This window comes from Geotrypetes seraphini, chromosome 10 (genome assembly GCF_902459505.1).
Source record: "Geotrypetes seraphini chromosome 10, aGeoSer1.1, whole genome shotgun sequence".
Lineage (NCBI taxonomy): Eukaryota > Metazoa > Chordata > Amphibia > Gymnophiona > Dermophiidae > Geotrypetes > Geotrypetes seraphini.
In genome coordinates, this window is record NC_047093.1 from 138,441,004 (window position 1) to 138,459,653 (window position 18,650).

General features: G+C 43.5%; 1 protein-coding gene across 2 annotated transcripts; it reads left to right on the plus strand.

The window, feature by feature from the left end:
* Positions 1-1,419: 1,419 nt before the first annotated feature.
* Positions 1,420-17,485, plus strand: LOC117367458 (CD5 antigen-like). 2 transcript variants are annotated; one of them, XM_033960005.1, is made up of 6 exons: positions 1,421-3,303; positions 7,192-7,215; positions 8,071-8,394; positions 11,511-11,825; positions 15,501-15,818; positions 17,000-17,485. In XM_033960005.1, the coding sequence occupies exons 1-6, from the start codon at positions 3,273-3,275 to the stop codon at positions 17,005-17,007; spliced, it is 1,020 nt and encodes a 339-aa protein (XP_033815896.1). In that variant the 5' UTR covers positions 1,421-3,272; the 3' UTR covers positions 17,008-17,485. The 2 variants fall into 2 exon arrangements, with proteins under 2 accessions (XP_033815897.1, XP_033815896.1); XM_033960006.1 differs by lacking the exon at positions 7,192-7,215 and having other exon boundaries at positions 1,420-3,303.
* Positions 17,486-18,650: the final 1,165 nt, after the last annotated feature.

Below are 18,650 nucleotides of genomic sequence, written 5' to 3' on the forward strand. Positions count from 1 at the left end.
GTTAACTTCAGGCGATAGATTTAAAGTAGATCTGAAAACTTTTTTTTCTGACTCATTAAACTTGGTGTTAATTGTGCTGGTGGTTTTATGCAAAATAAGAAATATTCTAATGTGTTTCCCTTCTTCACTGTTCTTTTAATTTTGTAGCTCTTCCCCTTTACCTTAATTTCATGTGAATTTGAAATTTGTTTTTAGCATACATATTTTTAGACTGTAAGACGCCCAGAAGGTATTTCCCTTGGTGTGGGATAGTCAAATTTTAATAAACTTGGAAACTATGATAGAATGAGTAATTCAGTTAGGGGGGAATAAAAACCCTCCAAAAGAAATTATGAAGGTTAGAAGTTTGCATGAGGCATAGACACTTTAAAAAAATACTAGCTTGGAAGCCCAAGTAAAATAAGAAATGTTTGGACAATTTCCTGGAGGAATAGTTCAGCCTGTTATTGAGACAGACATGGGGGAAGCCTCTGTTACCCTGGATTGGTAAAATGGAATGTTGCTACTCTTTTGGGGATTCCGCATGGAATGTTGCTACTCTTGGGGATTCCGCATAGAATGTTGCTACTCTTTGGGGATTCCGCATGGAATGTTGCTACTCTTGGGGATTCCGCATAGAATGTTGCTACTCTTTGGGGATTCCGCATGGAATGTTGCTACTCTTGGGGATTCCGCATAGAATGTTGCTACTCTTTGGGGGATTCCACATGGAATGTTACTACTCTTGGGGATTCCGCATAGAATGTTGCTACTCTTTGGGGATTCCGCATGGAATGTTGCTACTCTGGGAGATTCCACATAGAATGTTGCTACTCTTTGGGGATTCCGCATGGAATGTTGCTACTCTTGGGGATTCCGCATAGAATGTTGCTACTCTTTGGGGGATTCCGCATGGAATGTTACTACTCTTGGGGATTCCGCATAGAATGTTGCTACTCTTTGGGGATTCCGCATGGAACGTTGCTACTCTTGGGGATTCCGCATAGAATGTTGCTACTCTTTGGGGATTCCGCATGGAATGTTGCTACTCTTGGGAATTCCGCATAGAATGTTGCTACTCTTTGGGGATTCTGCATGGAATGTTGCACTTTTTGGAGATTCCACATGGAATGTTGCTACTCTTGGGGATTCTGCATGGAATGTTGCACTTTTTGGAGATTCCACATGGAATGTTGCTACTCTTGGGGATTCCGCATGGAATGTTGCACTTTTTGGAGATTTCACATGGAATGTTGCTACTCTTGGGGATTCCGCATGGAATGTTGCACTTTTTGGAGATTCCACATGGAATGTTGCTACTCTTGGGGATTCCGCATGGAATGTTGCACTTTTTGGGGATTCTGCATGTAATGTTGTTACTCTTTGGGGATTCCGCATGGAATGTTGCTACTACTTGGGTTTTTACTAGGTATTAGTGACCTGATTGGCCACTGTGAAGATGGTCTACTGGGCTAGATGGAACACTGGTCTGACCCAGTAAGGCTATTCTTATGGTATGTTCTTATATTCAGTACACTACAAACTATCAAAACAAGACCAAATGTCTGCCAGCATAGTTTAATAGTGCTACAACATAGCTATTAAAGCAAAAAACAAAACAAAAAAGATGTTTAAGAAATAGAAAATGAGCTCAAATAAGAAGATAGAGTAAAACAGCAGTAATAAAACAAACCAAGAAAGAATTTGAGAATAAACTTGCCCTGGAAGCAAAACCTCATAATAAAACTGTTTCAAAAGCATTGACAGTGTGACACCTAGGAGAAAGTTAGTTGGTCCACTAGGTGAGCAGGTGGGAAATTTAATAAATGACAAGGCCAGTTCAGAGAAAGCAAAGGGCTTGATATTCAGTGGTACTTATTCACTATATAGAGTCATGCCCAGATTTTGAACAGCATTATCCCAAAAAATGTCTTGAAAATCTCTACGAACTGCTCTGGAGGGTTAAGGCAAGAGAGAGTTACTTGGGTACCTCCCATCTCTGCTCATTCTGCCCAATATCTGGCTACTGGTGCTGAATATCTAGGTATAACCATGGCAGCCAATGTTTTAAATAAATGTTGACTGTTCCTTGTTTTGTTCATTAATGAGGAAGATGTTGGAGATGCTCCCACATTGGAACTGCTGTTTGAGGGTAATATGTCAAAGGAATTGAAACAAAATCATGATGAAACTGGAAGATGTACAGTATTGAGCAAATTGACAAATAGCAGCAAATTACCTGGTCCAGATGGTTTACACCCCTGAGTTCTGAAAGACCATGAAAATAAAATTGCAGTCTTGTTCTTGTAACCTAGTGCAAAATTAATCCGGGGAGGGGGGGTATGGAAGGGAGTGTCAAGTAAAAAGGAGATTCAGGAGTGATCTAGTGGTGCCATTCACATAAATGCATTTTAATGAAAACCCAGCACATTCACTTTGACCCATTTAAATTGTAGAATGGGAAGCTCAGTTTTGGAGTGATTCATAGTTCCTGCTAGCCTGTAATTTTGGATGGAGTCATAGTTCCTGCTAGCCTGTAATTTTACTTATGCACAGCAGAAGAGACCATTCCGTCCAAGGGAAGTGGTGATCCTGCTATCCTTGAACCTCGAAGGACTGAAGTTTTTTTTTAATAGATCCTTTGGTGAGATAATCTCTCCTCTGTGACTATTTGTGTCCAGGTATTTCTCACCTATCACTATTATCCCCTGCCCTTCTCTCTCTTTATCCCTATCTTTCTATCCCCCTTTCCTCATCTTCACTCCTCTGTCTTCAGCCCTTTTTTTTCCTTCCCTCCTTTTTCTTTCCTCTCTCTCACCTGCTACCCCTATATCTATTCTCTTCTTCCCCACCTATTCTCTTTCCATCATTCTTTCTCCTTTCACTATTCTGGATTTTTTTGTTTTGTTTGTTTACTCGTTACCATTCTTTTCTGTCTCTTTTTCTCCATCATCCCATCTACATTGTCCCTTTTAAAACCCTCCTCTCTTTTCCCCTCCCCTTGATCTCTGTTTCCTTGTATTCATGGTGCCTGCTGTCTCTCTCCCATTATATCATCCCTCAATCATTCTCTCACTTTGTGCCCCTTTCTCTGTCCCTGACCTATCTCAAATCACCAGTCCCCCCCCTCACTTTCTCTCTTAGTAACCCTTGGTCCACCAGACTGGAGCCTAATCTATGACTCATGTGGTGCCAGCCTTGTAGAGGGAGGGAAGGTTCCTCTTTCAGGAGTCTCTTTAAAGCACTTTCCCTGCCCAGCTGAGTGTGAGACCCAGACCCTAGCACCAAGAAACATGGCGGTACCTGTCACAGTCCTCCTGCTGGGTAAGTATGACTGGGCCACTCAAATATTACCTCTTGCAAATCCATTGTCTGAAAAGCTCATGTGAATGCTTCTTAGAAATTTGGAAAGAGGGGAGGGGAGAACGTCAAGCAGTTTTGCAAGTGGTCAGAGGAGACATGCCCTAATTCCCAGTTTTGCCCCCACCCCCACCCCCGCACTCTCTGACCATGGGAGAATCACTTTATCCCCCCCTGTGTCTCAACTGTAATTTCCAGTTCTATCACTGACTCTTTCCGTATAACCCTGCCTGAGATTGTTTATTGGAAGCTTCCATACCGCTACTAATGACTGGGAAGTCAATTCAGAGAGGTTTGAATGAGCTTCAGTAATGGTGTTACAATACATGAGCTTCAATAAAGGTGTTACAAAACATGAGTTAAATATTTGTATATCTTACCCATTTATACCATTTATGTACATATAGTATTATTATCGTTTTTGTGTATCATATATTCATCTTTCTTTGTATTATTCGTGAGTTCACCCTTTCATGTTCCAAGTGGGTTGTAGCCTACTGTTTCCTCCATGTTGCTAGTCACCCTAATTGTTTCTTTATTTGCTAAAACGTTCTGTGAAAAGTATTGTCTTTATTTCTTTCTTGAACTTTTTGGTGTCCTTTTCTAGTTTTAATTCCCTCAGAAAGGAGTCCCACCGCATTGGGGCCATATTTTATCTCCCCTGACTTGAGGTTCAAGTTTATTAAAATTTCTTATACCACTAATCAGACTTCTGAGTGGTGTACAATGATAAAAATATTAAACATTATACATTTACAAAAACAGGGTTAAGGACTAAACGACATATGACAAAAAGGGGAAATTAGTAGCCAAAAGACTTCAATTTATAATAAACAGAAACGAAAGGTAAAAAGGGGAGAACTACAATATTTGATAGGAAAGAAGAACAAGTAAGGATTATTTTACTTTTGTGATTATGATAAACATACTGAGGGCCTTAAAATAGTACCTGGTGGGCTGCCTGTGGCCCCCGGGCCGTGAGTTTGAGAGAGGGTTGGAGGAGTTGCCGTACAGTAAGAGATTAGAGAAACTGGGACTCTTCTCCCTTGAAAAGAGGAGACTGAGAGGGGACATGATCGAAACATTCAAGATAATGAAGGGAATAGACTCGGTAGATAAAGACAGGTTGTTCACCCTCTCCAAGGTAGAGAGAATGAGAGGGCACTCTCTAAAGTTAAAAGGGGATCGATTCAGTACAAACATAAAGAAGTTCTTCTTCACCCAGAGAGTGGTAGAAATCTGGAACGCTCTTTCAGAGGCTGTTATAGGGGAAAACACCCTCCAGGGATTCAAGACAAAGTTAGACAAGTTCCTGCTGAACCAGAACGAACGCAGGTAGGGCGGGTCTTGGTTAAGGCACAGATCTTTGACCTGGGGGCGGCCGCGTGAGCGGACTGCTGGGCGCGATGGACCACTGGTCTGACCCAGCAGCGGCAATTCTTATGTTCTTATGTTCAAACAATAGGTGGTGAACTAAATTTGCAGGATAAAATTACGAAATGAAAGAATTCGGAATTTTAGCCCTTCTAAGGGCAATTATGTTTCAAAGGCATCCTGGAATGGAAATGTTTTTAATTTTGCCTTGAAATGAGGTAGACTGTTTTCTTCACGCGATAATTGGGTATGAAGTTTCAAAGGGACGGTGCTGACACGGCAAAGTCATTTGATCGCATAGTATTTATATGTTTTAAAGATGGAATTGTCAGGAGATTCTCGTTCATCGAACGGAGGGGCTTTGGAAGGATTGTAGGGCATGAGAAGATGATTGATGAATTCCAGTTGACTGCTTAGATGGGTTTCGAATGCGAGTAGAAGGATTTTGTAGCTTATTCTATGTTCTACTGGCAACCAGTGTGCTTTGTATAGGAGAGGGCTACGTGGTCGTATTTGTGTGGCGCAGTGGTTAAAGCTACAGCCTCAGCACCCTGGGGTTGTGGGTTCAAAACCCACGCTGCACCTTGGGACCCTGGGCAAGTCACTTAATCCCCCCCATTAGATAGATTGTGAGCCTGGCGGGATAGACAGGAAAAAATGCTTGAGTACCTGAATAAATGAATGTAAACCGTTGGGAGAACGGTATAGAAAATTGAATAAATAAATATGATTTTTATAGCAGTTCTAATCCCCGGCTCTGTCACTGACATCTTATGGTCGCCCTGGGCAGAATTGCTATACAGTGGGGCCTCGCACAGCGAACGCTGCGCACAACGAACTTCAGGTCTTGCTTCCTACAACGAACTTCGTTTCACACAACGAAGTCGCCCGAGCCGCATCCTTCCGCGCAGGCACTGCGCTTAACTGCCCTCTCTCCGCCTGGCTCCCTGTGCAGTGGCGGACCGTTGGTTCGCAGGGGCCCGGCGCCTACTGCTGATGCGTTGGGGGGGGCGGAGCTACTCTCGCCGCTTCCCCGATGCTAGAAAAATAACAGCTTTGTTCTCTCTCACCATTGGCATTCTGTTTACATATTGAAAGAAACAGGAAAAAAAGAAGCTTATCCATTAAGACCATTTTGTAATAAGTATAAACTAGTATTATAGACAGAATGATCTGCCCAAGGAAATGGACAACATTTTCAACCATGCAGGCATTTAAAAAATGAACAGTTAAGTCCCAGTTTTTGCCGCTGAGACTCTGCCCTCTCTCACTGTAAAATTAGACTCTACTTAGTCTGTCTTTAAATTTAAAAAATGTGTGTTGTTTTAAAAAACAATTATGTTTTTAGATGTATCTAAATAAAAATAATAACAAAAAATTTATCTTTTTTTATGTCATCTTAGCATATTTTATGCTACAGAACGAATTATTTTTTTTAACATGTATTGTTATGGGAAAACGCGTTTCACATAACGAACTTTTCGCATAACAAACTTGCTCCTGGAACCAATTAAGTTCGTTGTGTGAGGCACCACTGTATTCCTCTTTGTCTCAGCTCTGATCTCTGGCTCTGTCACTCTCTGTGTCTCCCTGTCCTTCAGTTCTAATCCCTGATTCTGCCCCTCTTATCTGTACCCTTCTCTTCCTCATGCCAGCTCCAGACTCCGTCCCTTCTTTCTTGCGGCGCCATATCCCTGGAACAGGCTACCTGAATCAATATTTCGTGCTCCCTCCCTAACAGCGTTCAAATCTAAGCTAAAAGCCCACTTTTTTTGAATCTGTTTTAAACTCCTAACTCCCACTCACTGCTGTCGGATACCCAGACCCGCTGTATCATTTCCTCTACCATAATCTCCCCAACCCTGAAATGTCCTGTCTAAATTAGATTGTAAGCTCTTCTGAGCAGGGACCATCTACTGTATGTTAAAATGTCAGATACCTAGACCCGCTGTATCATTTCCTCTACCATAATCTCCCCAACCCTGAAATGTCCTGTCTAAATTAGATTGTAAGCTCTTCTGAGCAGGGACCATCTACTGTATGTTAAAATGTCAGATACCTAGACCCGCTGTATCATTTCCTCTACCATAATCTCCCCAACCCTGAAATGTCCTGTCTAAATTAGATTGTAAGCTCTTCTGAGCAGGGACCATCTACTGTATGTTAAAATGTCAGATACCTAGACCCGCTGTATCATTTCCTCTACCATAATCTCCCCAAACCTGAAATGTCCTGTCTAAATTAGATTGTAAGCTCTTCTGAGCAGGGACCATCTATTGTATATTAAAATGTACAGCACTGCGTTTCAGCGCTTTAGAAATAATAAATAGTAATAGTATTCTGTCCCTGATTCTCTGTTATAAAGTTTGTAACAGAATAATTGTATGGAGTCACTTTCATTTTTTCCCATTCTCTGATCTCACTATCAGTTTTTACCATTAATCTATTTTTCACTTTTCTCTTTTAATATTTTTATAGTCATCGTTGGACTTTCAGCCTCAGGTAAATTCTGCTTTAGACTTTTTCCAGCTCATAAACTGGTCCCCCTCCCTCCTCAGCCCACTGTGTCCCACCTGTGATTTATAATGTAATAGAAATACACAGATGTTAGTCCAAACATGATGAGCTGCTGTTCTGTCTGCCATTTTATTTATTAATATTAAAATATATTTATTACTGTTTTGAAGAAATTCACTGAAGGCAGTATACAACAAGGATAAAGGGAATACAAGTAATAAATAACTACAGCAGTAAAAATATTCAAATAACAGTACACAGAATTGCATATTAAGCAATTTACAATGTCAAAATAGTGTGCAAGATCTTAATACATAGTGCAGGTGAATCATAGAGACAAATAAATCTGTTTTACTCCTTGGGATCTTGCCAGGTATTTGTGACATCACTGATGAGGTTGGCTTTTAGGCATTGGTGGAATGAGGCGTTATGACATCACAATCTCAGCTCTGGAATGTTGCTACTCTTTGGGTTTCTGCCTGGTACTTAGTACCTGGATTGGCTTCTGTTGGAAACAGGATACCGGGCTTGATGGACCTTCGATCTGTCCCAGTATAGCAATTCTTGTGTTCTTATACAATAGAATTAGATAGTTAGTACATGTGGTGTGGAAAAGTGTATGAATGTAACTTCAGCTAGGGTAGGAGTGGATAAGCAAGTCCTGCTACTGTATGTGCAGTTTGTATTAGACTGTGTGTGTATGAGCCTAGCAAGTTACTTGCTTGGCTCAGGAGAAGAGCCAAGCTTTCACCTGCTTCCTGATTTTAGAAGGAAGGGTTCTTTTTGCTCTGCTTCCAGGTCAGCCCTTGAGGATATGACCTCTCTGATTGTGCCATTCAGGTACCGAACTCCCGGTCAGGCTAGTCAACGGCCCGTCATTCTGCTCTGGCCGCATCGAGGTGCTCCGGGAAGGACGCTGGGGCACCGTTTGCGATGATGACTGGGGCCTGCCTGACGCCGAGGTATTGTGCCGGCAGTTGGGTTGCGGTGCGCCGGTTGCTACCTACAGCGCAGGTGTCTACGGGGAAGGGGATACGGACCAATCAGTCTGGCTGACAGACGTGAACTGCCAGGGCACAGAAAGCTCGCTGGGGATGTGCCGGTTTAATGAAGAGGGTGAGCCCAAGTGCGCACACGAGGAAGATGCTGGAGTGAAGTGTGAAGGTAATAAAACAAATGTTTAAGAAAACATGTCACCCCTCCTCCCCTCTTTTGATGACAGCACTGAAAATCTGTTACTTCACGTAAACCTTTCCATCCTGTTTTCCAATGTCTTTGTATTTTGTTGTTCCTTCCCCTGTAATATTTTTTACTCTGTGAACTATTTAGATACTCTTTGGCTTTGCAGGGTATCGAAAAAAGTTGATGATGAGTATAAGCCAGACTGTAAAGCCTTCCACAGCTGGCCCCTGAGTACCTGAATAAATTCATGTAAACCGTTCTGAGCTCCCTTGTGAGAACAGTATCGAAAACTGAATGAATAAATAAAGATTTTTTTATTTTATTTTTTTTTAAGTCAGTCCAGACAGCTGGCTTGGAAAATGAGATGGCAGAGAGAGCTCTGAGGCACCTACAGCCTCAAATTGATCCAGTTCCTAAAATCAGGGAAGCTGGCTACACATCTACTCCAAATGTAACCCTCCTCTCCCTTCCTAGTAACAAATTTTATTCAGAAAAGGCTTAGACGACAATTCTATAAATTGGTACTTTATTTTACGTAACACAAGGGGGTGCACTTACCACCATTTCCATAATGCCTTAAGGGGGCGCACAGATCATTTATACATTATTAGTGTAAAGCTGCGTTGGTGCGCCTACTTAGGTCAGTAGGAGATGTGAACCTGTGGTATAGTAAGGGTGAGTGGCGGCCGGGGCGGTGGTGCCCCACCCCTGCACGCACCCCCTAGGGTGCCAGAAGTGGCATCGGAGAGAGCGCCGATGCCGACGCTGGCAGTAACCTCGCGCCGGGAAAGTAAAAGAGGTACGGGGGAAGGCAAGGGGCCCGCACATTACACCGTCATAGACATAGCGTAAGTGGTTGCTGTTGCTTTATAAATCCTACAAGCAATATATATCAATGCATAGTAACATAGTAGATGACGGCAGATAAAGACCCGAATGGTCCATCCAATATGCCCAACCTAATTCAATTTAAATTTTTTAAATTTTTTCTTCTTAGCTATTTCTGGGCAAGAATCCAAAGCTCTACCCAGTACTGTGCTTGGGTTCCCACTGCCAAAATCTCCGTTAAAACCTACTCCATCACATCTAAATCCTCCCAGCCATTGAAGCCCTCTCCAGCCCATCCTCCCCCAAACGGCCATATATAGACCGTGCATGTCTGCCCAGTACTGGCCTTAGTTCAATATTTACTATTATTTTCTGATTCTAGATCCTCTGTGTTCATCCCACGCTTCTTTGAACTCCGTCACCGTTTTCCTCTCCACCACCTCTCTCGGGAGCGCATTCCAGGCATCCACCACCCTCTCCGTAAAGTAGAATTTCCTAACATTGCTCTTGAATCTACCACCCCTCAATCTCAAATTATGTCCTCTGGTTTTACCATTTTCCTTTCTCTGGAAAATATTTTGTTCTTCGTTATGCAACCTCTAATTACAAGGGGCCACACCCCCTTTTGACTAGCATGCCACAGGATTTGTGCGCGGGTCTAGGAAGATGCGCACGGGTCTAAATTGTCGCCAGTTTAGTGGAAAGAGACTACTGGGGAGTGAAACGGAGCGACGTAATTAGTGAACATCCTTGGGGCAGCCGAGATAGGCGAAGCATGTTGGAAGAGTCAGTCCGCAGTCGACATTCAGACAGCAATCAGATAAGTGCCTTATAACTTAACAAAGCGATAGTAACATAGTAGATGACGGCAGATAAAGACCCGAATGGTCCATCCAGTCTGCCCAACCTGATTCCATTTAAATTTTTTTTTTTTTTAATTTTTTTAATATAGATATAGAGATTTAAATGATTATATGTACCAGATGTTTTATATGAAGTTTTATACTATACTAACGATGACTCGTGCAACCAGTGACGTAGTAAGGGTGTGTATGTGTGTGGGGAGGGGGCAGGGGCGGTCCACCCCGGGTGCAGTCTCGCTAGGGGTGCCTGCACCCCGTCCTCCTCTCCACCTCCTTCCCACTCCTCCCCCTGCCGTGCACGCATGCCCCTTCCCTTGTACCTTTTTAACTTCAGTGTGAGCAGCCGCCAACATGCTGCCGGCGTCGGCTCCGGCGCTCTCTCTGATGCCACTTTCGGGACCCGAGCCTAAGAAATGACCCCGGGGACAACGCTGAAGCCGATGCAGGCAGCAAGTGGGCGGCTGCGTACGTCGAACTTAAAAAGGGGGCGGGAAAGGGGTGCCACGCGGCAGTGGGGGGTGCAGGGAAGAGGGCGGGAGAGGGGTGCCACCGCGGTAGGTACCGCTCACCCTCGCTACGCCACTGAGTACAACACATCAATTTTGACAAGGGTTGATGTAAAATGAACGCAAGATTGAAGGCACATTCTGAAAAGACAGCATAAAATGTTAATACAATACTCCCCCGATATTTGCGGGGGTTCCGTTCCAGGAACCCCCGCGAATCTTGGAAAAACCGCAAATATGGTTTTCAGCGGGGGAGACAGGAAGTGGTGGTCGGAGCAAACTGCGAGTGATTTCCTTCACTCGCCGGTGCTCCGGCTGCTCTCTCCTGCCTCTCCGGCTGCCCGGTCATTCGCGGTCGGAAAATACCGTGAGTGACTGGGACCGTGAATCGCCGACCACGAATGACTAGGGAAGCATCTTTAAATATGTTTAAATACCTACATAATGTAAATGCGCATGATTCGAGTCTCTTTCATTTGAATGGAAGCTTTGAAATGAGAAGGCATAGGATGAAGTTAAGAGGTGATAGGCTCAGGAGTAATCTAAGGAAATACTTTTATACAGAAAGGGTGGTAGATGCATGGAATAGTCTCCCAGGAAGAGGTGGTGGAGACAGAGACTGTGTCTGAATTCAAAAGAGCCTGGGATAGGCACGTGGGATCTCTCGGAGAAAGAAAGAGATAATGGTTACTGCAGATGGGCGGACTAGATGGGAGATTTGGCCTTTATCTGCCATCATGTTTCTATGTTTTTATCTACAAACATTGATATACAGTATATTGCTTCTAGATTTGTTTGGAGAGAGTAACCATGAAATACATCCATTGTATTAGCAACGGGTGTATATATGCCGACATTGATTATGCGTTTGGAAGCCTATGTTTTCCTTCTCTTTTCTCAGAGCCACTGCTGGTGAGGCTTAAAAATGGCTCGACCCACTGCAACGGGCTCTTGGAGGTGTTCCACGCTGAGCAGTGGGGAACCGTCTGTGACGACAGGTGGGACATCCATGACGCCAGGGTGGTGTGTAGGCAGCTGGGCTGTGCTGGCGTGCAGAAAGCCAACGACTGCAGAAGATTCGGGAAGGGAACCGGCAGGATCTGGCTAGATGAGGTGCAGTGCACGGGGAAAGAGTCGCACCTGATGCAGTGCTTAGCCTCCAAACTTGGGGTGCACGACTGCAGCCATCAAGAAGATGTCGGGGTAGTATGCCGAGGTACCTTAGTCATCCTTTGTGCTGCTTTTGCATCTTATGTCTTTAGCTGAAACCAGCAGAGATTAGAGCCTGAAAATACCAAAGAGAGATACCAAAGGGAGAATACAAGAAAATGCAGAGAGTGTAGGGATTTAAAACACCAAAGAGAGAATCCAGAAAAATGCAGAGAGTGCAGGGTCTGAAAATACCAGAGGGAGAATTAAAAAAAAAAAAAAAATGCAGAGGGTATATGGGCTGAAAATACCAAAGGGAGAATACAAGAAAATGCAGAGAGTGTAGGGATTTAAAATACCAAAGAGAGAATCCAGAAAAATGCAGAGAGTGCAGGGTCTGAAAATACCAGAGGGAGAATTAAAAAAAATAAATAAAAATGCAGAGTATATGGGCTGAAAATACCAAAGGGAGATACCAAAGGGAGAATACAAGAAAATGCAGAGAGTGTAGGGATTTAAAATACCAAAGAGAGAATCCAGAAAAATGCAGAGAGTGCAGGGTCTGAAAATACCAGAGGGAGAATTAAAAAAAAAAAAAAAAAGCAGAGGGTATATGGGCTGAAAATACCAAAGGGAGAATACAAGAAAATGCAGAGAGTGTAGGGATTTAAAACACCAAAGAGAGAATCCAGAAAAATGCAGAGAGTGCAGGGTCTGAAAATACCAGAGGGAGAATTAAAAATAAAAATAAAAATGCAGAGTATATGGGCTGAAAATACCAAAGGGAGATACCAAAGGGAGAATACAAGAAAATGCAGAGAGTGTAGGGATTTAAAACACCAAAGACAGAATCCAGAAAATGCAGAGAGTGCAGGGTCTGAAAATACCAGAGGGAGAATAAAAAAAAAATAAAAAATGCAGAGAGTATATGGGCTGAAAATACCAAAGGGAGATACCAAAGGGAGAATACAAGAAAATGCAGAGTGTAGGGATTTTAAATATCAAAGAATCCAGAAAAATGCAGAGAGTGCAGGGTCTGAAAATACCAGAGGGAGAATAAAAAAAAAAAATGCAGAGAGTATATGGGCTGAAAATACCAAAGGGAGATACCAAAGGGAAAATACAAGAAAATGTAGAGAGTGTAGGGATTTAAAATACCAAAGAGAGAATCCAGAAAAATGCAGAGAGTGCAGGGTCTGAAAATTCCAGAGGGAGAATTAAAAAAAAAAAAAAAAAATGCAGAGAGTATATGGGCTGAAAATACCAAAGGGAGATACCAAAGGGAGAATACAAGAAAATGCAGAGAGTGTAGGGATTTAAAATACCAAAGAGAGAATCCAGAAAAATGCAGAGAGTGCAGGGTCTGAAAATACCAGAGGGAGAATTAAAAAAAAATAAAATGCAGAGGGTATATGGGCTGAAAATACCAAAGGGAGATACCAAAGGGAGAATACAAGAAAATGCAGAGTGTAGGGATTTTAAATATCAAAGAATCCAGAAAAATGCAGAGAGTGCAGGGTCTGAAAATACCAGAGGGAGAATAAAAAAAAAAAATGCAGAGAGTATATGGGCTGAAAATACCAAAGGGAGATACCAAAGGGAGAATACAAGAAAATGCATAGAGTGTAGGGATTTAAAATACCAAAGAGAGAATCCAGAAAAATGCAGAGAGTGCAGGGTCTGAAAATACCAGAGGGAGAGTTAAAAAAAAAAATAAAAATGCAGAGAGTATATGGGCTGAAAATACCAAAGGGAGATACCAAAGGGAGAATACAAGAAAATGCAGAGTGTAGGGATTTTAAATATCAAAGAATCCAGAAAAATGCAGAGAGTGCAGGGTCTGAAAATACCAGAGGGAGAATAAAAAAATTTAAAAAAAATGCAGAGAGTATATGGGCTGAAAATACCAAAGGGAGATACCAAAGGGAGAATACAAGAAAATGCAGAGAGTGTAGGGATTTAAAACACCAAAGAGAGAATCCAGAAAAATGCAGAGAGTGCAGGGTCTGAAAATACCAGAGGGAGAATTTAAAAAAAAAAAAAATGCAGAGTGTATATGGGCTGAAAATACCAAAGGGAGAATACAAGAAAATGCAGAGAGTGTAGGGATTTAAAACACTAAAGAGAGAATCCAGAAAAATGCAGAGTGCAGGGTCTGAAAATACCAGAGGGAGAATTAAAAAAAAAAAAAATGCAGAGGGTATATGGGCTGAAAATACCAAAGGGAGAATACAAGAAAATGCAGAGAGTGTAGGGATTTAAAATACTAAAGAGAGAATCCAGAAAAATGCAGAGAGTGCAGGGTCTGAAAATACCAGAGGGAGAATAAAAAAAAAAAAAATGCAGAGAGTATATGGGCTGAAAATACCAAAGGGAGATACCAAAGGGAGAATACAAGAAAATGCAGAGAGTGTAGGGATTTAAAATACCAAAGAGAGAATGCAGAGAGTGCAGGGTCTGAAAATACCAGAGGGAGAATAAAAAAAAAAAAAAAATGCAGAGAGTATATGGGCTGAAAATACCAAAGGGAGAATACAAGAAAATGCAGAGAGTGTAGGGATTTAAAACACCAAAGAGAGAATCCAGATAAATGCAGAGAGTGCAGGGTCTGAAAATACCAGAGGGAGAATTAAAAAAAAAAAAAAATGCAAAGGGTATATGGGCTGAAAATACCAAAGGAGATACCAAAGGGAGAATACAAGAAAATGCAGAGTGTAGGGATTTAAAATACCAAAGAGAGAATCCAGAAAAATGCAGAGAGTGCAGGGTCTGAAAATACCAGAGGGAGAATAAAAAAATAAAAAAAAAAAGCAGAGAGTATATGGGCTGAAAATACCAAAGGGAGATACCAAAGGGAGAATACAAGAAAATGCAGAGAGTGTAGGGATTTAAAACACCAAAGAGAGAATCCAGAAAAATGCAGAGAGTGCAGGGTCTGAAAATACCAGAGGGAGAATAAAAAAAAAAAAAAATGCAGAGAGTATATGGGCTGAAAATACCAAAGGGAGATACCAAAGGGAGAATACAAGAAAATGCAGAGAGTGCAGGGTCTGAAAATACTAGACCAGTGGTTCTTAACCTGGGTTCGACCGAACCCAAGGGGTATTGTGAGTCAGTCTCGCGGGTTCAGCGGAGGTCAAAACACACCTCCGACTCATATAGTGCACAATCCTTTTCGAGGATGCTGGACATAAAAACGAAGAAAAGGAACAGACTTTGTTGCGAAAATGACATGAGAGTGGCACTTGACATGAGAGTGGCACGCACATTTCTGAACTGGTCTCTGAGAGGCAACATAAGAACAGCAGAAGTCACACTGATTTGCAGTAAATTTCATTATTATGTTATTATTATTCAAAATATAGGATAACTTTTTTGTTTTCAAAATTGATATTATTTTTTCCCTCACTGTATACCTATGTTTTAAATTTGTAAAAATCATATTTTATTTTTCCAATAAAGAAGGGTTCGGTGAACACGCATATGAAACTGGTGGGGTTCAGTACCTCCAACAAGATTAAGAACCACTGTACTAGAGGGAGAATTAAAAAAAAAAAAAAAAAAAAATGCAGAGTGTACATGGGCTGAAAATACCAGAGGGAGAATCCAGAAAAATGCAGAGTGCTGAAGTTGAAAATGCTGGAAGGGACTCTTGTGCAGACGACTGTGTGTGAAACTCTGTCTTGTTCTGGAGGGGGTTCCATAACTGTACCTTTGTTTCTCTTTCCTCCCTCCCTCAAAGACCCGTTTAAGCTGAGACTCAGTGAAGGACCTCATGCCTGCGCTGGAAGGCTGGAGGTTTTCCACGAAGGGCAATGGGGAACAGTCTGCAATGACCACTGGCAGCAGGAGAATAACCAGGTGGTCTGCCACCAGCTGGGCTGTGGCCCCTCACAACCGCCCAAGAAGCGGCAGCTCTGGTTGGCTAGTGCTACAGGACCTATCTGGTTGGATGATGTGGTCTGCTCTGGGCAAGAGAGATCCTTAGAAAATTGCCAACATCGGGTGTGGGGCTACCACGACTGCACTCACGCAGAGGACATATATATCAGCTGCTCTGGTAGGCTCCTGAAAAGTGGCCTGTTGACGTGAAAGGGGGTTGGAGGATGGTGGTAGAATAGTCAGAAATGGTTGTTGAGTTGGAGGTCTTATACCACCAAATCTATGTTCATTGTACACCTGACAATTGCCCTATCTGGGGTGAGAGATACAGGACTGGAGGGGTCTGGAGCCCAAAGTGTTTTTTTTAATTTTTAATACAGATGTGTGTGTGTAGTGGTGGTGGTGGTGGGGTAGTAGTTATATGTATGTGTGAAAAGTGTGGGAGCAATTTGCATGTATATTTTTAGGATACTGACAGACTGAAAAAGTTGGGGCTGTTCTCCCTGGAAAAGCAGAGACTTAGAGGAGACATGATAGAAACCTTCAAGATCCTGAAGGGTATAGAAAAAGTAGACAGGGACAGATTTTTCAGATTATGGGGAACCACAAGTACAAGGGGGCACTCAGAGAAATTAAAAAGGGACAGGTTTAGAACAAATGCCAGAAAGTTCTTTTTCACCCAGAGGGTGGTGGATACATGGAACGCGCTTCCGGAGGCTGTGGTAGGCCGGAGCATGTTACAAGGCTTCAAGAAGGTTTGGATAGGTTCCTAGAGGATAAAGTAATTGAGGGGTACAGGAGTAGAGGTAGATCATAGGGATAGTGTGGGACCACTGCTCAGGCAATGGGCCTGATGGGCCGCCGCGGGAGCGGACCGCTGGACGAGATGGACCTCTGGTCTGCCTCAGCGGAGGCAACTTCTTATGTTCTTATGAGGGTAATATGTGGGTGTATACTTTATGTTTCAGATATGGGTGAGTGTATATGGTAGGGTTATCAGACATCCGTGAAAACCCAGACATATCCCTTTTTTAGAGAACTGTCTGGGATCCCGGATATACTTTCCAAAACCCGGCATTTGTCCGAGTTTTGGAAAGCCCCGACTTGCTCCGGCCGCAGCTGAAGGGTCTCTGAGCATTCGCGGATGACGTTCTCCAGGCCCTCCAGACACAGCTGGAGCTCCTCCAGGAGGCTTTGTGGGGGCAGGAAGGGGGTGGGGCTGGAGGCAGAATGGGACAGGGTCAAAATTGGTAACCTTATGTTTTTATGTGGTGATAAGGAGGGAGGGGAGATGCTTTTTATTTCTCGCCTCCATTTCTGTTCTGCCTGGTTACTAGTTTCTTTAACTTGTTCCCACAGTGCTGTGACCGTCGACCATGGGACGAGGGACCCGCGGTTTGCTGCTTTGTCTTGCGCAGACAGCTTGGGAAGGAGGAGACAGCCACTGCCCTGCTAGTGTAAACATATTTTAATCTCTGTTCCTTTCGGCTCTAGAAATCACTGTGTGAAAATGATTGCCCTCTGCCCCTGCCTTCCCCACGGGGGGGGTCCGCTCTACGACCGGTATCTCCCTGTCTGCACCTGCTCCGGGTATTGATCCAAATTACGAAGGCAGCCTTGGCTCCTGCAGGGTTGAACTGGCATGCTAAGTTCAGCCTGTGTTCCTTCCTTCAGGAAATGCTATTGGCAGGGCAAGTTCTCCGTGTGTTGGGAGAAGAATAGGTCAGTCACGTATCTGGCTCATCTGACTCTGCTCCAATGATAAAAAGTCATGAGAAAATACAAAAATAAAACTTTTTTTTCCTGTTTAATATAATTTGCCAAATAAAACATCCTGTTATTGCACGTCTCTTGTGTAGATTTCCTAACACACGAACACACAGAGATCCTCAACCACTGACACTCATGGAAACTAGGGTTACCCGACGTCTGAGAAAACCCGGACATGTACTCTTTTTAGAGGACTGGCATTTGCCCGGGTTTTGGAAAGCCCCGACGAACTCCGGCTCCATACGGAGCGCCTCTGAGCATGTGCAGATGACGTCGTACACATCTGCGCATGATCCGGGCCCTCCAGACGCAGACTGGAGCTCGTCGCAGAAGAGAGGATGCTTGCCGGGGGGGGGGGAGGAACTGGGCGGGGCTGGAGGCAGAACGGGGGCGGGGTTATGTGTCCAGGGTTTTCCTTCAGGAAAATCCAGACCCATGGCCACGCCCCCAGGACCGCCCTGTTCCAGCCCCGCCCCAGACAGCATCCACGCGTGCGCGGACGTGACTTCACCGCGTTGTGTCCACGCATGCCCTCTTCCCGACGTGATTTTGTCGGGAAGCGTTTCAAAACCTGGACAAAGTGCCGGTTTTTTTATTATTTATTTATTTAAGCATTTATATAACACTTATAGCCTAAGTGGTTTACATTCAGGTACTCAAGCATTTTTCCCTATCCGTCCTGGTGGGCTTATACTAGAGAGTTGCGCGGGGACAGAAATCCCCCCATCCCCGCCCGTCCCCATCGGGATCCTCCCCGTACTCGCCAGGATCCTCTCCTCCCCACCCATCCCCACAAGGAATTACCTCCATCCCTGCCCGTCCCCATAAAAAGCAGAATTACTTCTAACAGGATCATCAATTCCACAGTTTCTTTTGCTGTTTTCCTTGTGGAATCTCTTTGGCGGAACCCTTTTTTTGTTTTCTGTTCAGGTAATTAACTTATAAACTTCCTCTTTTACTAAGGCTGACGTGTCCATTATATTATATGGACGAACCCTGCTTCCAAAGCCTTCCATCCCCGTGGGAGTCCCGCTGGCTAGAGGGGGGGGTCCCCGTGGGAGTCCCGTGGGTTATGGGGGGATTCCCGCGATCCCCGTTACACTCTATCTAATGTACTTGGTGCAGTGGAGGATGGCCTAAGATCACAAGGAGCAGCACAGGATATGAACCCACATCTTCAGGGTGCTGAGGCTGTAGCTCTAACCACTGTGCCTCAAAAAGAGGACATGTCCAGAGAAAT